The sequence below is a fragment of the Nilaparvata lugens genome, chromosome 11, assembly GCF_014356525.2.
Source record: "Nilaparvata lugens isolate BPH chromosome 11, ASM1435652v1, whole genome shotgun sequence".
Lineage (NCBI taxonomy): Eukaryota > Metazoa > Arthropoda > Insecta > Hemiptera > Delphacidae > Nilaparvata > Nilaparvata lugens.
Genome location: NC_052514.1, coordinates 22,275,739 through 22,302,947, shown reverse-complemented (window position 1 = coordinate 22,302,947; position 27,209 = coordinate 22,275,739). Strand labels below are relative to the sequence as shown.

Sequence of the window (27,209 nt, the reverse complement as noted above, 5' to 3'; positions counted from 1 at the left end):
GAGGTTAGGAACAATGTAAACAAAATGAATCTTGCTTTGAATCAAGTTGATGAATTCAACTTTCAACTGAAAATTGAGAAGGTGTATGCAAAGCATTATCTAGTGAACATGACTGACTTTTGTAAGCAAAATGGCTTTGTTGAAACAAATGAACCCATGAATAAAATCATGTTCTTGAAGAAAACAAAGCACAAAGTCACCATTGATGTGTTAGTATTCAAAGGTAGTTTCAAGTTGCTTACTTACAAGATGATGACTGTGAATCACATGATGAAAGGGTATTCCCCAGCACTATGTTATGATTAAGAATCCTGTGTTATGCTGGGATTCAGAATAGCATAATCGCTACGCAGTGTATGGTAAGAGTCCATAATTGTGTCTTTTTTCTTTCCTGTAGCCTATTTTTCTTGGCCCTTAATCTTTTCAAATTTCGATTCTTTCCTGTCTTTGTGTAATGTTCAGTAAAAGTCTTCTATGATGCATATCTTAACCAATCTTGTCCATAGTCATTTAAATTTGTATTTTTTTTTTTTAATAATTTTGGAAGTTAAAATAGTGGCTTATTTTCCTAATCTTTAAATTGTTGATAAAACTTAACTTTTCTAAAATCTATCTATTGTAGTGTAAATAATTGTTTGCTTGCTGTATATTTTTTCATCATGTATTACATATTTTAATTATGTTTATTTTTTGTCAGGTATTATATTAGGTAACTAGGTTTTTCAGAGCAAATTATGTCCCATTTTCTCATTTTCAGTATATTTTTATTAAATATACTTCCTTATGAAAGTTTAGAACTGACATGTAGGATAGGCTCTAATTAATCTTTCTCTTCCTTGTATTATTTAGGAAATTTATTTACTCAATTTTTCTTTTTCTCTTATTTGTATTTTTTAGGGAACTTATTTACCCATTATTCATCTTGATTGTCTTTGTATTGTAATCTTGAAATGGTTTGTACTTATTATACAGTCTTCAAATTCTGAAATTATTTAAAAAATAAATGGTTCAATTTAGAACATACTGAAATTTAATCTTATTTATAAATTCTTTTGTTATAATAATAAAACTTCAAAATTGAAAGTATTAATGAATTGTGTCGCCATATATATGAGATGTTCAATATAAATTAAAGTTAACTTGAATAATAATGTTTTCATTAAATAAAAACGTCTTGTCATATTATTAATTGAAATGAGTTAAAGATTAAAATTTCTCTAAAGTTTTTGTAATTGATGTCTTTTTCTAAATTTTAAAAAACTGTTCTATAAATTTTGATATGATTGATTATTGTTTGAAATGGATGCTGGAGTGTATGTAGAATTTTTAGTGGGGTTTGTTGATTAGAATTTTGCTGGTATGTGATTGTTTTTTGGGATGGAAACCCATTATTGCCTTAAGAAGGAATAACAGAGGTTATGACTTAGAGAGGCAGTAATGAGATAATATTTTTTGTGTTGATTACTTATGTTGATTGCCATAGATGCAAAATAATGATTAATAATGTTGATTGCCATAGATGCAGATGATTACTTATGAATATTGATTGCCTTTGAAGCAAATTATTATTGATGTTTTGAATGATTTCTTGTTTAATGATTGATAGTAAAGTTTTGTCATGAAATGTAGTTTGTGTTTAGAACATTGAAAAGTCGAAATAAACTATAGTATCCAACAAACGATGATTAATAATATTAAATAATTTGCTTTTTATACAATATTTGAACAAAAAATTAAAATGAAAATTTATAAATGTGTCCACATAAATAATTTTAAATCCCTGAATGATAAATCATAAATGTGAAATGAATTTGCTATAAATGCTATAAATGAAATGTTATACTAAATGATAATGAGATGCAGATATAGGCTATTGTATTATGAAATGATTGTGAATAGAAGACAAATTGTCTGAAATTATTGAAATTATTTTTGTTGCGATGATCTGATGTTTTTTACAATTTTGATAATGATACAGGGTGTAATGAAATTTATGTAACATGTATTTGTTTATGTTCTAAATTTTGAAGAATGGATTAAATTTTGTTATTTGAACAGTGAATAAATGAATATGAATTTTTTTTATTAAAATTTTGTAATTGATGTCTCCAAATTTCACAATATATGTATTGCTGACTGTATAATAAGATGTTAACAAATTATATTGTTATTACATTTTTATATTGATTATATACTTAGAAATAATTTTCATGTGTATTAGATGTATTGGTAGCCTAATAAAAATTTTCTTTTTAGTTTATAAGCATTTTAAGATAACAGGTACAGCGTGGACATTAACATCGAAATAATTATCACGTGAATCTCGAAATCAGCAACAAGTGAACGCTATGAAGAGTGTTAAGAACATTTGGGTGATTTTCGAACTAGTGTGACTCATTAATTAACTATCAGCGCCAATATTGATGCCAATGCCAACACCAATATCTACACAAATAACTACACCAATATCTACGCTGATGCTTATGCCAATGTCAATGCCAATAACTACACCGATGTCAATGCCAATAACTACACCAATGCCAATGCCAATAACTACACCAATAACTACGCCGATATCTACGCCAATATCTACACCAATATCTACACCAATAACTACGCCGATATCTACACCAATATCTACACCAATAACTACACCAATGTCTACGCCAATGCCTGCGCCAATGTCGATGCCAATGCCAACACCAATATCTACACAAATAACTACGCCAATATCTACGCTGATGCTTATGCCAATGTCAACGCCAATAACTACGCCAATGTCGATGCCAATGCCAACACCAATATCTACACAAATAACTACGCCAATATCTACGCTGATGCTTATGCCAATGTCAACACCAATAACTACACCAATGTCTATGCCAATATCTGCTCTGATGTCTACACCAATGCCAATGCCAATATCTATGTTGATGTCTACGCCGATGCCTGCGACGATGCCAATGTCTGCGCCAATGTTGATGCCAATGCCTACGACAATGCCGACGCCAATGCCGACACACCAAAGCATACGCCAATGACAATGCCAATGCCTATTGCTGACCATGTAACTCAAACTTCAACACTATCACATTACCTGGAGGTAATTGCCACCCATGTTCACATTCACAACTTTGAATTCAGAATAACAGTCACAGTATCATGAAAGAATTGATTCAAAAAATCCTCTCCTAAATTATTCCTGTATGCAGAACTCTAAACCTTGAAATCTGAAAATATCAAAAAACCAAACCTTACCTAAATTAATCCTCACCTAAGTTAAACCTGTATGCAGCGTCTATCTCTTTTCCAAAAAACGAATTACATTGTCATTTTAAGCCTGAAATGTACATTGTATAATTATATGATACAAAATTTATGTGACTCTGTATCAAGTTTGGTATGCAGCCGTCTACTACAAGCATGAGGCAATGCTAACTGAGATGTCACCTGTATCGAGTTTGGTATGCAGCCGTCTACTACAAGCATGAGGCAATGCTAACTGAGATGTCACCTGTATCGAGTTTGGTATGCATCAGTCGACTACAAGTATCAGCCCAACACTACGTGCATCCAGATCAGCCCAACACTACAAGTATTCGGATCAGCCCAACACTGATGTCATCACACTGGAGTCACACTTAACTGAAATTCATACTGAGTGCCTTAACGGACTGTTTTCCAAAATTTGCATTGATAAAATCAACTGCATCAATAGTGAAAGAAATGAACATTTTTTGATTTATTGAAATTTTATGTGAAAATTAAATGTAACAATTCATCAATTCATTTAAAAAAAAAATTTTTGTTCAACATACTAAATTTTTTTTATGCAATAAAAAATTGAATTTTTCTATCTATTAAATTCATGTGCAATTTCAAAAACTATTCTTTATATATATTAAACTTTCCGTTGAGATATTTTCCTTAAATTATGAAGCTAAATCAAAAGTAATTTTGATATTCTATACTTTGAAATATTGTTCGGAAACGTATAACAAATGCTATTGATGAATTTTTATAATAATTTTCAATTATAGTTGACATGTAATGTTTTTATAGAAAAAATTGTTACTGTTCTCAAATTTAATTTCAACAATTTCCATTTGTTTCAATGTAATTTTTTTTTTCTTTAAATTCTCAAACAGTAAAATTTTTTATGTCAAGAGGGGGGTATTTGTAATATTACATTTTTTCTCGATTAAAATCGAATCTTCAATTCGAGATCTATAAAACTTGATAGTAAATATCAGAGTAATCGATATGCGGACAACTTTTTAACTGAGAATTTATCGTAAATAATTGTGTTGCATTCCATGGTATCACCGAAACAGAGAAACAGAATTAATAAAAAATTATAATATAGAGGATATATAAATTTAAAATAACAGTTTCGAAATAAAGTTTTATTGAGAACAAATATAAAATGTAAATTCTAAACTTGTGATTTATAATTTTTTGGAATTTAATATCAATGACGTGTCCATAACGTTGACACTGATTTTGAGGTGTGGTCTTTGCTCTGTACTTTGTGCTTGTTCTTCTCTAAAAAAATGGTGGCTGGCTATGGAAAGTGTTTTGTGCTCTCTGAATATTTTTCTGTTTAATTGAAATTTATAATGTTTTAAATTGAGTTTTGAACAGTTTTATGGTGTTCTAATTTTGTATAAAATTGTTTTGTGTGTATACAAGCCTATAGCCATTGTTTTCAACTATATAAACTGGATAAGTATTTTAGCTTGTAATGATGCTAGGATGTTTAAGTGTGTAAGGTATTGTATTGTGGATTTGTGTTGTATATTGCCAAAATTCTTCTGAAGATTATAAGTTGGTTTGCTCTGAAAACTGGATTTCTCATTCATAGGCGATAGATCCATTCATAGTTTATCAAGAATCTACCACTTTGGAGCCGATAACTTCCTGTAGGTTAATAGGTGTGAAATGCTATCCAACCTATTTAGGAGAAATTGGTAGCACGGCAATCTCAATGTAACTTGGTAAAAAATTAACAGCTGTGTAGACTATAAATTGCATGCCTCATTGAATGCAATTTTCATGCACTATTAAAAAATAGGATGCAAAGAACTTATAACAGCTCGTCTGGGCGCCTAGATGTCTTCTGGGTTCTGGTTTTCTCCCGCTAAATTCCGGAAAGCGTTATGTGATAATTATAATTCTTGATGTGTAAGCATGATCTGATCAAATAAATAGTTAGTGTATCAGTGTGGATGCTCTTATGGTTTGGGACGTCGTTATAACTGCGCAAGGTCTACTGTTCACAGAACTACTAGTATAATGTGAGTTGATTTTGAATGGAAATGTATTTCATATGAGTTAGAATCTATATTGAGGTCCACGTTATAATGGCAGTGAAGAAAGATAGGAGAAAAACGTTGCCAAGTCTCTCCGTTTTGCCACTGACTGTACAAAGCTGTTACTCAATTCATCCCATTAAATTTAATCTAATAATAATTATTATTTCCTTGATAAGATAATCAATTTAATGTCAAATTGATCAAGAAAATTATATTTTTTCATAATTTGCTGTGATACAACAATCTGAATTTCAAAACAACAGAAATTGAGTTATTTGGTAGATATTTTATTCCAATTTCCTTTAAAAATAATAGAAATTCTATTCAAAAATAAGTAATTTCTATGGATTAATTCTGAAATGACTTTTTAATATTTTTATACCGGTACGAATAGGTCTAACCTATACGGGTAGGCTAACTGAAGCATGGATGAAGTCTAGGATGGTTAGTTATCAACTTTTAAAATGTCTTTTCAGGTATTTTAATTTTTGTTTCTCATACGGTAATGTCTAAAAATTATTTCATTGTTCCAAAAATACATTTTAAATCAATTATACGACTTGTATACTCAAGTATTTGGATAGAATGAAGAAAAAAAACATGGCGGCTGAGAATATTGTTTGTTCACTTTTGTACAGTCACTGTCAAAAGTAAAAATAAAATATTCTGGCAAATAGACAACATTGCAAAACGAGAGAGAGATAGTGGTATCTGTTTTGTTGTATGATACAAAAGGACAGCAACAGTATTATCAATCGTACACTGCCATTATAATGTGGACCTCACTATAGAGTCTACTGTGTAGAGTAATAAATGAGACCTACGAAAATTCTTTAGAAAACTTTCGACGTGCAGTTTATCATACAAAGAGTGTTAGTTTTCTTTCACCGTCACACTTGTTTATTTACTCACTTCAGATTTCACCATAAGGTATGCCTACGTTAGAACAAGCACATAAACTTTGTAGAATATGATATATCATTCGTTTTAATGTTTTATGTCAGTATATTCTAACCATATCATTTTCTAGATATCAAGACATATCAGTTTATTTATGCTCTGTTTATATATTACTCTGTTTTCATACTGCATACTACTGGCTTTACAAAAAACTTAAATGGCTCTTTGTCAATATTTTCACTGTACCGGTAATGTATTTTCACTTTCTAACTTTTATTTCCAAAGTTATCATTTAATAATAATAGGCTATTCATCCCAAACTTATTAAAATACTTATGTGAAGTACTTTGTCTCAATCAACGTGAATTATTGGTTATTGCCACTTTACTCTGAATTCATCCATTTTCTTTTCAAATCACCACCTACATCACTAGGACGAGGGACTTATCATAAATAATTTCTTATTCTTAAACAGGCCCCGCTGAGAAATAATCTAAAGAGTTCAGCGGACTGATCAGGAGTTATTCTTTCAAAGTTCGTTTAGTCTTTCTATCTCCTTCATATTTTTAGGCAAAAGATAATAAATTCACATCTCTGGTTACATGGATGTTGTTTGGTTTTTTGCAGCCTATTAATTGAGATGGCTATAAAGCCATGCAGGAGCTTGAAATGGATTAAAAAAAACATGGAAATTGATTGGAAATGCCGAAACTAGTATAGTTTTGTCTTATGTAAAAAAGTTTTAAAACCAAAAGGGTACTATGGAATTATGTTTTATTAATTAGCATATCAAGTAGCTCTACAGTATTGAAATATGTTACAGTGAAGTGAAGTTTCAGAGTTTATTTTTTTCTAAATGTTATAATTATGAACACTTTCTCTGAATTTACTGTATATTTCATATATTTTTATAGTATATAATGTAGGGATATAACAGTAAGAATGCTGTCTGCTTTGAAACTCAACTACTTTGTACTGAACGCAAGTACGAGTTCATGAATCTTTATGAAGTTCCAGAAGTACAAATTTAGCATGCTTCTCTCCATGCGAATCCCAGTCTTACTTTTGGGGATTAGTAGGCAGTTCAGTGGGTACCATATCGGTATTCATCCAGTGCTGAGATTGGCTTTGCCAGGGACTCATGACAGTGCCGAGCGCCTCCTATATGGCTATCATATCCTATCCATACTGGGGGCACGACAGTGTTGAATGCCCCTGCATGGTTGACTCTCAGCTCATGAGTCCCACACAAGGTGGGCTTAGCTTTCTAAGCTCATAGTAGGCCTATCTGTGCGTAAATGCATTTAGTCCTGATATATTTAATGTATGAAAAAAGAAGTACTGTATAAGTTTATGAAGTTTACTGGACCAGCATGAAAATCTTTGCCACCGTTAATTCTTTCAATACGCAAGTTTCAATAATTCGAGTGAAGAATCTGCTTTAATATTTTATTTTACATCAACTATTCAATTACAAACATATAAAAAGTAAAGAGTGCGAAGTGAAAGGATATAAGTTTCATGCAAATTACTAGCACTGTAATTATGCTAGTATTAGCCATCTATAAAAGGGTAGAATCATGAAAAATCTAGGAATATACGACTGAATAATAGAGTACATATTATATTATTTAGTGAATAAATTCTCACTTCCATGAACTATATAGTAATACATCTATATCATACCATCTTATAACTATAGGTACTTACATCAGATATGGTATAATAATAATAAAATTATATTGAATAGATAACTATCAGATTTTTAAAACATCCATTCTATAAACTCATCTTGAGAAGTAAAATAAATTTTAATAATGAATAATATAATATATGACAATCGATGATCCTATTCAAAAACTTAGGTGCTTATCATCAATTCCTGCAATTTATTTGAAAATATATTTTTTTCATCCACTCATTTAAACCTTCTGAATCAAAATAATTCACAATTACCAACTGATTCTAATATAAAATAATATCGACCCATTGTCAATTATTATATACGGAAATATTAAAATGGCGTCGGTCTTTTCAATTTTATGATTTGCATAGATCAGGTGGGTGACGGGGGGTGGAACGACCGTTCCACTGGATGATAATCAATATGAATCTATCTATCTATCTTCTATCTATATATATAAAAGCGAAATGGCACTCACTCACTGACTGACTCACTCACTCACTCACTCACTCACTCACTCACTCACTCACTCACTCGCATAACTAAAAATCTACCGGACCAAAAACGTTCAAATTTGGTAGGTATGTTCAGTTGGCCCTTTAGAGGCGCACTAAGAAATCTTTTGGCAATATTTTAACTCTAAGGGTTGTTCTTAAGGGTTTAAAGTTCGTCTTTTAGCATGTATATTCTTCTTCTCCCAATCTCTTAATTATAATTGAAATTTCCATATCATATGTTACTATAGAACTATAATCTAGATAGAGTACCTCTTCGAAACAGTTGTTAACTGGCAACTAAATTAATAATTTTGTCAGGTTGGCATTAAGTTGAGTTGACTTTGTTAGGTTGGCATCAAGTTGAAGATTTAAATACATTTATCGCGGAAAAATTGATTGGGCACTGCTACTTCAATCCTGGGAATATTATATTACTAGCCGTTAGGCTCGCTTCGCTCGCCATATCCGTTTAGCCAGACGTTTAGTCTGGACCCCCGACTGGATTGTCCTAACATATGATAAAAATGCTCAAATGAAAAATGCAGGCGAGCGAAGCGAGCCTGCTGATCTCATTCTTGGACGATCCAGTCGGGTGTCCAGGGGGCGAAGCCCCCTGGCTAGACGGATATGGCGAGCGAAGCGAGCCTGACGGCTAGTAGAAAATATATTTTCAAATACCGGTAATTGTTTTCTACTGAGCTACTTGATGGTTAATATATTTATGTATATATGCAATATAATATTATATATAATATTATTTGAATAAATTGATGATGAAAAAACAATGAACATCATCATTAAGATGATAAATATTTGTTTACAATAGGCCTATAGCGGATATAGTTACAGTAAGCGTGACAATCACACAAATACCCTATTATTTACAACGTATATTTTTTTATTTTTATAGTAAGTTATAAAGAGTGCAGTCACATAATGTCTAGGGTGGGCGGGAAATTATCTACAACCTGGCACTAACATAATAGGTCAATTTGATTCTATGCGTAAAATACCTAAGTGGATTAGTACCGGTAATCTACCAAAGGAATATGTCGCTGCCTCCTGCCTTTTCCAATAGATTGCAGAGAGAAGATGAATTTTGACAATGTCTATATGGTATTTATTACTATACATGACAAGTGGATAAATGAAATAAAAGCTGAGTCCAGTTATACTATCAGAACCATCGAAGAATAGGAAACGGAATTTCCTCCAAATTTCCGAAAATTCCACTCATTTTTGAAAAAACTGTAACTTAGCACACAATGAAGATAGAGAGCTCCGGATTATTTCATTTTATTCGAAATATTATTAATCTTAAAAAAGGCGAGTGTTTTTTTTTTGTCTGATGGCTCGATTTGGCAAAAATATCAAATAATTAGAAAAGGAACCAAAAATCTGTGGTTTTTCAGGCATCCTGTAAAAAGCTCTTCGTAAAAAGCTCTTGGGCTAGAAGGCCAATATTTGGATTGGAGTTGAACAGAAGTTTTGAATTTTCACGCAAGAAATGACAAATAAGTTTTGGTTTAAGTAGTACAAGAGTCAATAATCTTTGGGGTTTAATAGAATGAGTCATGGTATCTTTTTCATTTTAAAAAGAACTAAGAAACTAAATTGTAAGCAAATTTTGAGTTCATGGATGTAGAAAAGTTGTTTTTTCTATTGCATTTCCCACAAAAATATTTTTTGACATACACTTTTCCCGCCTACCCTAGATAATTTTAACATTGAATATATTATAGTTATCCTGAAGATAATTGCTCCAAGAGTTGAGCAAATAATACAATAATATTTAATATACTCTTATTGAGTTGAACTAAATGAACACATTAGTTTACATTATTCACATTATACATGGATTAGATAGATAATACATTCCTTCCAATACCAGAAAATACGGTATTCTAACTCTTTGTGAATGAGAATCAAGATGCGGTTATTTAAGAACTTCAGAGTTTTAGTAATCAGTAATGTGTTCTGACATCAAAATAATCATCACTGTAACAGTCTGATTGTAGAACTTAGAATTCTAGTTTGATTAATAATTAATAGGGTTTGATTATCATAACATTATATATATATTTTTTTAGAATATTGCTTGAGCAACGTCTTTGTGAGTTTTCTGTTATGAAACTTTAATTACATTTCTATTGGCATTGGAATGTTATAGAATATGTTTTATATAACAACATTTACAAATACAACAATATGATTATTATAGACATCTAAAACAATAACTAGACCTTAATATTTTATGTATAATTATCAAGAATTCTATATATTGTAAAATTCAAGATGTGTAGAGATCACTCTATAGATATAATAGTATGATCTTCTCATATTATTTCAAGTCCATGCTATACAACATATTTCAATTTAAACTATTTTGAGAAGTGGGATACATCCACTTGCATATAGAGAAATAGCTGAAATTGCTTCATGTTTCTAAAGTGTTTCAGATTATTTTTCATTTCTCCAGCAACTTTCAGGTGTATAATCTTTGATTGTTCTCCGATTTCTATGTTTCAATTGTCTAAGCTTCTTAAAAAATGTATTAATTCGTTGAAACCTTTTGTTTCCAAGTTTTCTCAAGAAATACACATAAGTATAAATCTCCACAGTTTTAGAATACAAAGTATTGTTAATGAGTGTTTTATAAATCCTCAATGAGCTATTTCAGTCGAAGTGCAAAAATACTTTATTATAGTTTCGTGAGCCGTTGTAAAAGTCATTTTTAAATATAGATAAGTATAAGTGGATAACTATAAATTAATATATGTCTATGTAAACAATGAATATAATCATAATTATAAAAGTATAAAATATTAAAAAGTAGAAATATCATTTAGGCTAATCCATAGACAATTCCCTTCCAATATTATTGAATAAAATCGTAATCTATTATGAAATGAGCGACCTGCTCGATAAAATGCCTCAATCAATAAAATTAGTTTTTTCGTAGGCTTATTTGAAAATGATGAGTGTTCGTTATTCACAGGATAATGGGGAATTTAATACAAGAAAATGTATAATTATATTTTCTATATAATATTATAAAATAAGACTAGAGTATTGAAGAAGAGAAACATGTTTCTCTAAGCTACCATATTTTTAACTACAAAGAATAAAAATATAATCTATAAGTTGATATAATATAATATTCTGTCATCAAATCAAATTTTATAACGTTCCAAAAGTTAATGAGTTGAAATTTGTGAAACATTACTTTGTAAGCTAGATAAATGATCTATTTAAACGTTAGAATCTCTATTAAAATTGAAAAGCGTTACTGTGAGTTATAATAGTTTTTATTTTGAAGAGGCTTCTAAAATTCTTCTCTTCAAAAAAGCAATTTATTATATTATTCAAATATGATAAATGGGTTCAATAATAATACGAGAATAGTAAAATATCATAACTATTTAATCAAGTATAGAAATGTGGGAGTATCTCCACATTCAGTCATGTAAATGATGGAATTTAGTATTCAAATTTCTTATTAGAAATACGGTAAATATAGAATTTTTCATAATAATATGTAATTTATCCTATGAATAGTAAACTGTTGAAAAATATTTTATAAAAATTATCAAAACAAATTCTACGATACCGTATTCCTAGGAATTGAACAAGAAATTATGAGCAAGAACGTGTGTAGGCATATAGTCAGAAATACATTATTTTTTATTAAAAATGAATTGGTTCTGGTATTTGAAAAAATAGAGTTATACTCTTCTGATATAAAGATAAACTATTGATTTCAATGATTTCTAGTCAATTTTAAAGCATTTCCAGTCTTTAGGTACGTAGCTTCATTGAAAAACCTAACTGCTCATCAATCATTGATGATGAATATTTTTAATATATTAAATATATTCCTCTCCTATAATCCAATTATATTAAGCGAGCAATATCTGTATAAATTTATATTGTTATGTGGTTATATGGATTCTTTTTAAATAAATAACAATAACGAGCGAAGCTTGGTGCCCCTATATTAAGAAATTAACTCACACACGATCGATCCAAACCACATAAAGCTGAAGTTATCAGTTAAAAGCTGAAATCAGCTCGAAGAGACTCGAGAGCATTCCAGGCAGGAAGAAGAAGAAAGCTGACATTTATGCCATGACTTTAAATCGTTGTTTCCATAATTGGAAAATAGATTCTGCTGGTACAGTATCTTTAGTGACTAATTGAATGTTGCTTCCGAAAAAGCAATTAGTGCCAATGCTGCTTCTTCATCAAAGCTTCTTGAAGTGTCTGCAAAAGTAACAACCAAACAAAAATTGTTCATTGCTTTTTATTCCAACAATAATATATTCCAAAAACAAAATATTCCAACAATATGATCGATTTGCCATTATCATACAACATGATCCAGCCAGATCCATCCACAGAAATAAATGAGGGATAATGCCACTCCATATTTACAGAAATAGTTGAACTCTTTGCTACTGGAAATTGGGTGGAATATTCTGATGACATTCATAGCCCAGCATTCAAGAAATATGTAGAGTAAATTATAATTCTAATTCTAATTATAATACTTATAATTCTAAATTGTCTCTTTTAATATCTTCAGGGCCCTCAAAATATTATTATTTGTTGAATTATTTAGAATTTAGTAGCCCATACCCTCTCAGATTTTGTTTTGTATTTTCATGAACCAGAAGGCTTGACAAACCCTAAACATAACAGTTTCATTTTTATGAAGAGAATCAAATTTTTCACTTTTAAAAAACTAAAAGCTGATCTGACAGTTTTGGCTGACAGAGTAAAAACGCTGAGCAGAGGTAGAAGTGGGGCTAGCATTCTAGTCTCCCCTCCAGCCAGCTAGTAGAAAAAGCCTTCCACTTTTTCTGAATTATATTTTTTACACCTATCAACTGTATGGGTATCGTTCCAATTTCTATTTATTTTTCCATATTGTTCGTTTTTCGAAATTCTAAATTATGTGTTGTCCCTAGACCATCATTCATACCTTTAAATAATAATAAAAAGTAATAAATAATAAAGAAATAACCAATAAATTTATGTTGAATATTTTATAAAATCATTGACTAATAATTTCTGTACCTCGGAGGCACAAGACACTATGTCCAATTTCCTAATTTTTCAGGAGAGCAGTTTACAACTTTTTTTCAACTTCAAAAAGCAATTAGTGGAAATTGAGAGAAAAGTTGACAGCAACATCACACCACTACAATGTTGCATAAATAGTCTTCATCAATATATCTCATCACGAATCCAGAAATCTATCTAATTTTTATTTTATTGAATTTTGAAATTCATGTGGTGGACAAAATGTTTTTTGCCTCTCAAATTTGTGTTGCTTTGTTTTTATTTTCCTTGCATATTACCATAGGTAAGGGAAGTATTGCTTTACAAAAAAATTAAAATACCCCAATTTCTAAAATTCTATACGTTTCAAGGTCCCCTGAGTCCAAAAAAATGGTTTTTGGGTAGGCTATTGGTCTTTATGTATATGTGTGTGTATGATTGTATGTCTGTGTACACGATATCTCATCTCTCAATTAACGGAATGACTTGAAATTTGGAACTTAAGGTCCTTACACTATAAGGTTCCGACAAAAACAATTTCGATCAAATGCAATTCAATATGGCGGCTAAAATGGCGAAAATAATGTCAAAAACCGGGGTTTCGCGATTTTCTCAAAAACGGCTCCAACGATTTTGATCAAATTGATACCGGTACCTAAAATAGTCATTAATAAGCTCTATTAACGGCCAAAGTATGTTAAAATTTCAGTGGATCCACCCCATCTATGCAAAGTTTGATTTTAGATTTTCAATTATCAGGCTTCAGATACCATTTAAACGAAAAATTTACACATACAGACCAATACCCAAAAACCAAAGTTAGTAGACTGTCTACTTACTTTGCCCAAAAACCACTTATTTGAACTCAGGGGACCTCAAGAGGTATGGAAATTTTCATAATGGCAAGGAAAGTTGTGTGAGTGCGCCACACGAGATTTTCTTATCATTACAGTCATCCATATCAAAATTCATCCATTTTTCTATGGTTAGCTCTGTGCCCAAATATTTCCTCCCACTCTTCTCTCTTGAGTGATGACTCTCATATTAAGGGAAAGGAGGAATATTTTGTTTGACAATGTTTATGATTCCATCAGGATCAGGAGTTTTATTGCCTACATCTTTTATCTTCTTGTACTAAGCCCTCTGGTTCAAGTTTTATTAACATATTGATCACTACCATGCTAGAAACTGAAAGTATGTTCAAAAACATGACCTTATTCACGCGAAGTCGATTCATATTTACTGTAAAATAGTAGAGTAGTGAATTATCTTTTGATTTAGTAGAATTTTCATTTATTTTCCTGGATCTTACGTGTACTCTAGCTTTCAACACATGATGATATAAACTGTCTCTTAACATATACAGTCTTTTCCTCACTCCAGTAAGAGTCAAACATTTTTTGCCGTTCATGCTCTGTGACTTATCAAAGCATAGAAAACATTATGTATTTTGTTGCTTCAGAAAAAATATTTCTGATCTTTTAGAAAGATTGTATCTTCTTCTTTTTTCTCTTCTTATTCTTCCTCTCGCTTTTTGATTCTATAAGTGATCGAATATTGTTAATTAAAAAGTTCATCAATCAAATACAATACGAAAAATTGTCCAGGTTTTTCTATTAAATACCATAAATTGTATGATTCTACAAGATAATAAGAATAAACTTTCTTGGGAATTACGAGTAACTTAGTGTTGAAGAGTCTCCCACCACTTACCATTAAATTTCTAATTATACATCATGTTCATGTATTTTCAATTGACTGAAAAATTGTTAACAAGTATGGAAGAGAATATATTTCAATTCAGCGTACTTACTTCCGTTACTAGCTTCAGGTTGGAGAGGTTGGCGATGAATAATTCTTTCTCTGGGAATTTTTCTCTTACAACTGCCTGAAAAAATGAAAATAATGTATAGAAAAACTGTATTGACAAATAACCATGAAGAACTGTAAGAGAGAAATACACCCTAAAGTACTGTAATATTAATAATCTCAGTTGAGCAGAATCAGTGGCGTAGCCACAAAAACCTCTGTGATGGGCATATAATATATCCCTAGAAGCGACTCAAGAAATACGACCATGAGTTTGTATGGATACACCTCATACTACAGTGAGGTTGAAAAATATATGACCAAATTTTCAGGGGTTTTTAATCTTGATTTCTTTTAACTAATAAGATGGCCTATTTATTGAGTAATAATTCACTCAATTTCCAGTAGAATAGAGTTTAACCATTTATGTAAATATGGAGTGCAATTATCCCTTTGTTGTTCCCTTGGTTGTTCCTTTGCAGACACTTCATGAAGTGAATAACACCAAAATGCTTCACATTCAACTAATGCTGGCTGCTGCCAGTTTGCAGTGAATCTTCCACTGATGAATTGATAGCATAGAATTATGATTGTTATTAAAATCACAAATTGATTCAGATATATGTCACAGAACTTTTTATTGATCAGAGAGAAATGAAGTAATTTAGCATTGTCAAATTTTACTTGATTTTAAAATTCCATGGAAATGAATGTGAATTTTCCCGAAATTCAATATCATTCACTATTCACCATTTGAAACGCAATAGGTAGGTAGGCCTACAGGGAGCCCAGTTACAATGCTTATTGCTAGTTACTACTTGCTAAATCACCTCATCATCAATCAACTAAAAGATTAGTTGTAATCGTATTACTTCAGGCCTACTCTTGAATTTGACGTATTCTGTTTCATCCATTGTTATCTCTACGACTCAGATCAGAGAAAGCCAACTTTTGTCGAATCACTTTTCCATTCAAAATATTTTTTTCATATACATTTAATTCATTAACACAGAATTAATTCACAAACAGATATTATGAGCTTAACAAGCTAAGCCCACCTTGTGAGGAACTCACAATTCCTGAGCTGAGAGTCAACCATGCAGGGGCATTCAACTCTATCGTGCGTCCCTCTAGTATGGATATGATAATTATGACATTCATACAGGAGGCGCTCGACACAATCATGAGTCCCCGGCATAGCTACTCTCGACACTGGATGAATACCCACTGAACTGTCTAGTGCTCTCCAAAAGTGAGACTTGAATTCCATGAAGAGAATCATGAGCTTAATACTTAAAGAGAGCTCATACTCACAACTTATGTAAATTGCATGCACTTTATCGCTATATTTTACCTTATTTAGTTATTTGCTCAGCCGATTTCCGAGCTCGGTATTTAGCTAAGTTCTAGACTTTGAACAGCTGGAGTCAGAAAATTGGCTTTCCAAAATGGGCGTAGTCGCAGTCCACGTTTAAATTAAATTTCGAAAAACTACAGAATTGAACACGAAATAAAATAATGAGAAAATAGTTTAAAGTTTCAGTTATTTTGAATTATTTAGGAATGTTTCATTCTGTCAAGGAAAAACGTTTCCAATTATAGAAATGATAAAGTAAAGATTATCATGAAAACTGCAACTACGCCTCGTTTCGGAAAGCCAATTTTTTGACTCCAGCTGCTTAAAGTCTAGAACTTAGCTAAATCTCGAGCTCGGAAACTGGCCCTATTGTAGATTGTAGTGGAGACTGATTTGGGCCTGTATCTATTAGAAGGAATTAAGATTTTTTGATTTGAGATTATTTATGAAAACGAAGCTATTAACCTTAATTTGAATTACTGTTGTTTAAATCTAAATTGACTGATGTTTATAGTATATTAGTAATTTTAGTATTTTGGTAATTTTGATTAGGAAGAAAACACCTGTCATGTAATTTATCTTTTAAATTACACTATATGTAATTTATGTGAGAGAACAGACTGAACAAAATAACTACAATACTCGGATATGTACTCCTCTTTGTAATAGGGAATTTATTTATACAAATAAATTCAAATTAAATCAAGATAAAAAAGTAATGGCTATTTGTATTTGAAAGTATTTTTTGTATTTGAATTTCATATAGGAAGAACCTAAATAATGTTGATTCTATGATATAACTGAAGTTAAGTTAATTTGTTTTATCCTAGTTTATTTTTTATTCTAACAGCGGTCAATGTACGAGTCCATCAATGTACGGGTTCATGAATGTCTCGTGAACGTGTGTCTTTAAGCCGCTGAGATGCCTCTGAATCGATGGCAGTCCTAGAAGCTTGGGGTCTGCTGTCTCCTGTCCCATTTGTACGTTTATAGAGCTCAATCACCGAGCCTAGATTCGAATTGAAGAAACAGCGTTGAGGTAACAACTTTTTTCCAAATTAAACAAACGTCCCAGGAACTCCGGATGGGACAGGATCGGTTTTAGTGACTATAGACTTTCAAAAAAGGGGGGGGGGGGTAAAACGTGAAACATTTAATCAATTAAAACGTGCTTAATTAGACACTTTTTCGTTAAATCGTAACTTTGAGATTTAGGACTTGAGAATTAATAGATTACAAATGTTTATTTCGTTTGAATAGTAGATTTTCGGTTGTATCTTTACATTGAAATGTGAGGCCATATTTTCTCTGTAAGGATCCAGCTGGGAATTTCAGTTTTCTTTAAATTTATATTCTATAATCTATTAAACTACTAAGAGTTGAATTAGCCTATAAAATGTTTAGAGGTCCATAAATGTTTTGTAAATGATATTTTCATCTTAAAGTAGTGAAGAATCGAAGCTTCAAAAGGACCCTAACCTTTTTTCTAAATTTGTTTTGATGACACATATTTTTTGAATAGTTTTCCAAGGTAGAATTCCATGATGTGATTTTTAGGAATATTTTGTCTTTGCTGCTTTCATAATAATTATAAAGATACAGAATAGATAATATGATCACTTGATAGTATTTTGATAGTGTTTTAAAATTTTCCAAGTGTGTTCTGAATGTTCTAAGAGTTTTCTGAATTTTATGCTGATCTTTCTTTTAAAATATTTATTGTTATTTATGATTAACTTCTGAGAAATATCTTTCAATTACTTTCAATTCTTCTTTCTGAAATTAGAGTCCTTTAAGCTTCTCATGATTCAATCTAAGATGTTTTCAATGTAAAGCAGACAGAGTAGGATACCTACTAACGAATTAGCTATATCAGAGATAATTTTCTAAATTTAGTGATTCTATTTTCGGTTTTCATGACGTAACTTCATTTTGTTTTATTAACTGTTGAATTTAACTGTAAGAGGTGACAATATATTTGATATCTTCTCTCTATTTCGTTGTCTCTCTTGACATTTCTGGATTCCCGTTCTCTAGTACTAGTACTACCGTTTATCAAGCATCCCTTTTATTAAGTTATATTGTGTGTGCTTCTAAATTCTAAATTCCAAATTAACTTTCTAAATTCATAGCACGGCACACCCTGCCCTATGGGTATTTGTTGTCTGTTAATATAATGAAGATGTTAAATTCAGCTTACTTTATGTAAAACTAGTAGGTAACCCGTCTATTTTAAAACTGCAAAATGAAAACTTGACGTAATAAAAAATTCAAAATTTGAAAATAGGCCTATAACCATCCTCGGTTAATGAAGAATCTTTATGCAAAATTTCAAATCAATCAGTCCAGTAGTTCAGACGTGATGATGTGTCAAACATAATTTTCCTACATCATGTACGTGTATGAGCCAGCTCTTTCCATTATTATAGTAAAGATATAATGATAGATGGATGATTTATCAATATCTTTGAATGAGAATAACTTTTGAACGTTTTGAGAAATTGGTGCGGTTTTGATGCGACAGAAAATTAGTTATTTTTATTCGAATAGGATCCCCAATCATACCTATCATCTAGTGTCCCTTTTAAAAGAAATGTTCAGCTGCTTCTATACAATAAATGGAAACATGACAAATTGAAAACTTGACGTAATGAAATCTTGAAGAACTGAAAATAGGCATAAATAACCATCCTCGGTTAATTGAGAATCTATATGCAAAATTTCAAATTAATCAGTTGAGTATATGTCAGACGTGATGATGCGTCAAACATAATTTATTCCCTATTCCTTACGTGTATAAGCCAGTTCTTTCCTTCATTATAGTATAGAAAACTGAAGAATACATAATACTTGAAAACCTCACAGAATCATATTGATTTTTCCAATACATCAATAAATTTTAGTTCGATTAGAATCCTCCTCGATTTGAATCAGGCAGCCTTTTGTTTTCCCAATTCCAAACAAAATACCTAAAATACTCGTTTCACTGGGAATTCGTGTATGATAGTAGCCTACATTATAACTTAAGAATATAAATTATTACTTATTCTATTGTGATCTATTCATGTTTTTCTTATGAAATTCAATGATAGGCCTACAGCATGAAGACTATGTCCAATTCATTTGTACTGGTGGCAAAATTTTACATAAAAAATAATTATTTTATAAAATCCAAGTTCAATTGTAATGAAAACAAATTCCTTCAAAAAATAATTGATAATAATACAAGGGAAAAAATTAAGAACAAAAAAATTGGGAAGCATCGGGGATTCGAACCGAGGAACCATCGCTCCGTAAGCTAGCGTTTTACCATTGCGCTACACAGGCATTCAAAAATAATAGTCTTGTAACAGCATTATAAGGATCCTCCTCATAAAAAAACACACTTTGGGCTGCAACAATGAAGCCTAATGGAACTTCATGTACGGTAGCATAGATGAATTTGAACATTCATTCTGGAAAATCTAGAAGGAAAATTGAAATTTGGGCTTCCAGGTGCACGAGATTGATATTTTTAGAATCTATGTTCAAAATTTGGAGATCTATATCATTCCCGTTTTTACTTTCCTTGCCCTACTACCATAGGTAAGGAAAGTATTGCTTTCCAAAAAAAATTAAGGTACCCCAATTTCAAGTTTTCTATACGTTTCAAGGTCCCCTGAGTCCAAAAACATGATTTTTGGGTATTGGTCTGTGTGTGTGTATGTGTGTGTGTGTGTATGTGTGTGTGTGTGTGTGTATGTCTGTGAACACGATAACTCCATTCCTAATTAACCGATCGACTTGAAATTTTAAACTTAAGGTCCCTATACCATGAGGACCCGACAATAAGAAATTCAATAAAATTCAATTCAAGATGGCGGAAAAAATGGCGGATAATTACTAAAAAACCATGTTTTTCTCGAAAATGGCTCTAACGATTTTCTTCAAATTTATATCATGGATAGCTATTTATAAGCCCTATCAACTAGCATAAGTCTCATTTCTGGGAAAATTCCATGAGCTCCGTAATATTCTCGAGAAAAATGGCGGATAATGACCAAAAACCAGGTTTTTCACGGTTTTCTCGAAAACGGCTCTAACGATTTTCTTCAAATTCAAGCCATGGGTAGCTAGCTATTCATAAGTCCTATCAAATGACATGAGTTTTTTCCTTGGAAAATTGCAGGAGCTCCGTAATATTCTTGAGAAAAATGGCGGATAATTACTAAAAAACCATGTTTTTCACGATTTTTTCAAAATAACTTGACCGATTTTTTTCAAATTCATACTCTGTATAGTTATTTATCAGCTCTATTAACTGGCATGAGTCTCCTTTCTGGGAAACTAATGGGGGGTCCACCCCATCCTTGAGAAATGGACTTTGTAACCTCCTTCTCGTGCATGAGGTAGGTAGGTAGAGCTGTTCATAAAAAGAACACATAGTCGAGATATTTCATCTGTAGAACAGCTGTTTTGACGACTTTAAAAAAATGACGACTAAAAAATCATTGAATTTCACAATTTACACAAAGGAAAAAGTACTCTGAAAACAATTATATATACACATATACAAAAGTCTGATCGTAGTTTCGAATATGAGCAAGGAAAGTTGTGTGAGTGTACCACACCAGATTTTTTTCCGGTACGCAATCCACAAGTTGACATGTTTTGATGCGAACAAACGAACACACAAACACAACCCTACTCTCTCTTATTATATAGAAGATGAACTGATAAATTGAATAAAGCCGTTTCCAGACCGTTAGCTACAGTAATTTTTAAGATATGTGACGAAATACGTGAAACTTGGTCTTGTAAAACAAGTTCCTTTGAGGTTTAAAGCAGATTCACTATTTTAAATGTAAACACAAAATATTTTCTTACAGAACTTGTAGAGAAAATTTAATTTCGAAGAGAAAGATGTAGAATGAGTCTATAATAGACAAACTCAACCTTGAAAAAATAATCCTTAATTACAAAATGCATGAAAAATAGAGATCTCAACAGATTTTGTCTATTTTTCATGCGTTTTGTATGTGATTAAGGATTATTTTTTCAAGGTTGCGTTTGTCTATTATATAGGCCTACTTATTCTACATCTTTCTCTTCGAAATTGAATTTTCTCTACAAGTTCTGTGAGAAAATATTTTGTGTTTATTGTAGTCTACATTTAACATATAGTAAATCTGCTTCAAACCTTAAAGGGACTTGTTTTTCGGAACCAAGTTTCGCGTATTTCGTCACATATCTTAAAAATTACTGTACCTAAAGGTTTGAAGGTCTTAACTAACAGACAACAAATACCCGTAGTGCAGGGGGGCTGAAATTCAGACGAAATCTTTCACCCATTTTCAGACCTATGTTAATAATAATTTTTTTCCTTCTTTCGATGTGAAGAATCACCCCCTGGCTTATGGGCACCTTTTTTCAGAACACATTGTATAGATATAAATTTATTGTGTAAATTGAATATGAATTAATAATATTAATCAGTTATTTTTATGAAGTATTCAAAATAAATAAAGGGTATCTTATATAGTACAGGAATAATAGAGCAGACATTTTGATAACATTTCATAAAGTGTGCCATTACTTACCAGAAACTGGATGTGTTGTGCGTTGATCTCGAGGAGAGGACGTGTTTTCGATCCTGCTGGTTACTGGATTGTCAGCAGTGGATGTGTAAGTTGTAGCAACGGGGTGTTCTCCGCTCATATTTGGACGGTTCTTCAATGCAGATCGTCTCCACTTGCTAGTATCGATAATATAATTGGATCCTGAATCATCAGAATCCACCGAATCATCTTCATCTTTATTATTATTGATATTCTGTCGTCGTTTCTTGGGAGCTTTCAGGCCCTTATAATCCATGAGGGAATTGGATGGTCTGGTTTTCTTTGGCTTCGCCATCTTCGTTTTCTTCTCGTTGTTCTTTAGTATAAAATCGTCGTAGTTCAATTCCGGCAGCTCTTCGATTTCTTTTTCAAATTCAACGTCACTGTAAGATATGGTAATGAACCACTCATTTCATTATTTTAGATATTAAAAATTGATAACAACATTGAACTAGAATTTCAACATGTTAATTATGTTGGTTCTTCAAAAGTGATTAGAGAATAAAATTTTCTATTTATTTTTTACTTAATTTCATATAAATAGTGCAGAATACATAATACTTGAAAACCTCACAGAATCATATTGATTTTTCCAATACATCAATAAATTTTAGTTCGATTAGAATCCTCCTCGATTTGAATCAGGCAGCCTTTTGTTTTCCCAATTCCAAACAAAATACCTAAAATACTCGTTTCACTGGGAATTCGTGTATGATAGTAGCCTACATTATAACTTAAGAATATAAATTATTACTTATTCTATTGTGATCTATTCATGTTTTTCTTATGAAATTCAATGATAGGCCTACAGCATGAAGACTATGTCCAATTCATTTGTACTGGTGGCAAAATTTTACATAAAAAATAATTATTTTATAAAATCCAAGTTCAATTGTAATGAAAACAAATTCCTTCAAAAAATAATTGATAATAATACAAGGGAAAAAATTAAGAACAAAAAAATTGGGAAGCATCGGGGATTCGAACCGAGGAACCATCGCTCCGTAAGCTAGCGTTTTACCATTGCGCTACACAGGCATTCAAAAATAATAGTCTTGTAACAGCATTATAAGGATCCTCCTCATAAAAAAACACACTTTGGGCTGCAACAATGAAGCCTAATGGAACTTCATGTACGGTAGCATAGATGAATTTGAACATTCATTCTGGAAAATCTAGAAGGAAAATTGAAATTTGGGCTTCCAGGTGCACGAGATTGATATTTTTAGAATCTATGTGCAAAATTTGGAGATCTTAATCATTCCCGTTTTTACTTTCCTTGCCCTACTACCATAGGTAAGGAAAGTATTGCTTTCCAAAAAAATTAAGGTACCCCAATTTCAAGTTTTCTATACGTTTCAAGGTCCCCTGAGTCCAAAAACATGATTTTTGGGTATTGGTCTGTGTGTGTGTATGTGTGTGTGTGTGTATGTGTGTGTGTGTGTGTGTATGTCTGTGAACACGATAACTCCATTCCTAATTAACCGATCGACTTGAAATTTTAAACTTAAGGTCCCTATACCATGAGGACCCGACAATAAGAAATTCAATAAAATTCAATTCAAGATGGCGGAAAAAATGGCGGATAATTACTAAAAAACCATGTTTTTCTCGAAAATGGCTCTAACGATTTTCTTCAAATTTATATCATGGATAGCTATTTATAAGCCCTATCAACTAGCATAAGTCTCATTTCTGGGAAAATTCCATGAGCTCCGTAATATTCTCGAGAAAAATGGCGGATAATGACCAAAAACCAGGTTTTTCACGGTTTTCTCGAAAACGGCTCTAACGATTTTCTTCAAATTCAAGCCATGGGTAGCTAGCTATTCATAAGTCCTATCAAATGACATGAGTTTTTTCCTTGGAAAATTGCAGGAGCTCCGTAATATTCTTGAGAAAAATGGCGGATAATTACTAAAAAACCATGTTTTTCACGATTTTTTCAAAATAACTTGACCGATTTTTTTCAAATTCATACTCTGTATAGTTATTTATCAGCTCTATTAACTGGCATGAGTCTCCTTTCTGGGAAACTAATGGGGGGTCCACCCCATCCTTGAGAAATGGACTTTGTAACCTCCTTCTCGTGCATGAGGTAGGTAGGTAGAGCTGTTCATAAAAAGAACACATAGTCGAGATATTTCATCTGTAGAACAGCTGTTTTGACGACTTTAAAAAAATGACGACTAAAAAAATCATTGAATTTCACAATTTACACAAAGGAAAAAGTACTCTGAAAACAATTATATATACACATATACAAAAGTCTGATCGTAGTTTCGAATATGAGCAAGGAAAGTTGTGTGAGTGTACCACACCAGATTTTTTTCCGGTACGCAATCCACAAGTTGACATGTTTTGATGCGAACAAACGAACACACAAACACAACCCTACTCTCTCTTATTATATAGAAGATGAACTGATAAATTGAATAAAGCCGTTTCCAGACCGTTAGCTACAGTAATTTTTAAGATATGTGACGAAATACGTGAAACTTGGTCTTGTAAAACAAGTTCCTTTGAGGTTTAAAGCAGATTCACTATTTTAAATGTAAACACAAAATATTTTCTTACAGAACTTGTAGAGAAAATTTAATTTCGAAGAGAAAGATGTAGAATGAGTCTATAATAGACAAACTCAACCTTGAAAAAATAATCCTTAATTACAAAATGCATGAAAAATAGAGATCTCAACAGATTTTGTCTATTTTTCATGCGTTTTGTATGTGATTAAGGATTATTTTTTCAAGGTTGCGTTTGTCTATTATATAGGCCTACTTATTCTACATCTTTCTCTTCGAAATTGAATTTTCTCTACAAGTTCTGTGAGAAAATATTTTGTGTTTATTGTAGTCTACATTTAACATATAGTAAATCTGCTTCAAACCTTAAAGGGACTTGTTTTTCGGAACCAAGTTTCGCGTATTTCGTCACATATCTTAAAAATTACTGTACCTAAAGGTTTGAAGGTCTTAACTAACAGACAACAAATACCCGTAGTGCAGGGGGGCTGAAATTCAGACGAAATCTTTCACCCATTTTCAGACCTATGTTAATAATAATTTTTTTCCTTCTTTCGATGTGAAGAATCACCCCCTGGCTTATGGGCACCTTTTTTCAGAACACATTGTATAGATATAAATTTATTGTGTAAATTGAATATGAATTAATAATATTAATCAGTTATTTTTATGAAGTATTCAAAATAAATAAAGGGTATCTTATATAGTACAGGAATAATAGAGCAGACATTTTGATAACATTTCATAAAGTGTGCCATTACTTACCAGAAACTGGATGTGTTGTGCGTTGATCTCGAGGAGAGGACGTGTTTTCGATCCTGCTGGTTACTGGATTGTCAGCAGTGGATGTGTAAGTTGTAGCAACGGGGTGTTCTCCGCTCATATTTGGACGGTTCTTCAATGCAGATCGTCTCCACTTGCTAGTATCGATAATATAATTGGATCCTGAATCATCAGAATCCACCGAATCATCTTCATCTTTATTATTATTGATATTCTGTCGTCGTTTCTTGGGAGCTTTCAGGCCCTTATAATCCATGAGGGAATTGGATGGTCTGGTTTTCTTTGGCTTCGCCATCTTCGTTTTCTTCTCGTTGTTCTTTAGTATAAAATCGTCGTAGTTCAATTCCGGCAGCTCTTCGATTTTTTTCAAATTCATACTCTGTATAGTTATTTATCAGCTCTATTAACTGGCATGAGTCTCCTTTCTGGGAAACTAATGGGGGGTCCACCCCATCCTTGAGAAATGGACTTTGTAACCTCCTTCTCGTGCATGAGGTAGGTAGGTAGAGCTGTTCATAAAAAGAACACATAGTCGAGATATTTCATCTGTAGAACAGCTGTTTTGACGACTTTAAAAAAATGACGACTAAAAAATCATTGAATTTCACAATTTACACAAAGGAAAAAGTACTCTGAAAACAATTATATATACACATATACAAAAGTCTGATCGTAGTTTCGAATATGAGCAAGGAAAGTTGTGTGAGTGTACCACACCAGATTTTTTTCCGGTACGCAATCCACAAGTTGACATGTTTTGATGCGAACAAACGAACACACAAACACAACCCTACTCTCTCTTATTATATAGAAGATGAACTGATAAATTGAATAAAGCCGTTTCCAGACCGTTAGCTACAGTAATTTTTAAGATATGTGACGAAATACGTGAAACTTGGTCTTGTAAAACAAGTTCCTTTGAGGTTTAAAGCAGATTCACTATTTTAAATGTAAACACAAAATATTTTCTTACAGAACTTGTAGAGAAAATTTAATTTCGAAGAGAAAGATGTAGAATGAGTCTATAATAGACAAACTCAACCTTGAAAAAATAATCCTTAATTACAAAATGCATGAAAAATAGAGATCTCAACAGATTTTGTCTATTTTTCATGCGTTTTGTATGTGATTAAGGATTATTTTTTCAAGGTTGCGTTTGTCTATTATATAGGCCTACTTATTCTACATCTTTCTCTTCGAAATTGAATTTTCTCTACAAGTTCTGTGAGAAAATATTTTGTGTTTATTGTAGTCTACATTTAACATATAGTAAATCTGCTTCAAACCTTAAAGGGACTTGTTTTTCGGAACCAAGTTTCGCGTATTTCGTCACATATCTTAAAAATTACTGTACCTAAAGGTTTGAAGGTCTTAACTAACAGACAACAAATACCCGTAGTGCAGGGGGGCTGAAATTCAGACGAAATCTTTCACCCATTTTCAGACCTATGTTAATAATAATTTTTTTCCTTCTTTCGATGTGAAGAATCACCCCCTGGCTTATGGGCACCTTTTTTCAGAACACATTGTATAGATATAAATTTATTGTGTAAATTGAATATGAATTAATAATATTAATCAGTTATTTTTATGAAGTATTCAAAATAAATAAAGGGTATCTTATATAGTACAGGAATAATAGAGCAGACATTTTGATAACATTTCATAAAGTGTGCCA

The 27,209-nt window shown here is 31.7% G+C and overlaps 1 protein-coding gene across 1 annotated transcript; it reads right to left on the bottom strand.

Annotated features, from left to right (window-relative positions):
- Positions 1-9,058: 9,058 nt before the first annotated feature.
- On the bottom strand, positions 9,059-22,600 carry LOC120353582. The gene is made up of 3 exons (XM_039437860.1): positions 22,206-22,600; positions 15,274-15,348; positions 9,059-12,659 (listed from the first exon to the last, which is right to left on the bottom strand). The coding sequence occupies exons 1-3, from the start codon at positions 22,516-22,518 to the stop codon at positions 12,589-12,591; spliced, it is 459 nt and encodes a 152-aa protein (XP_039293794.1). The 5' UTR covers positions 22,519-22,600; the 3' UTR covers positions 9,059-12,588.
- Positions 22,601-27,209: the final 4,609 nt, after the last annotated feature.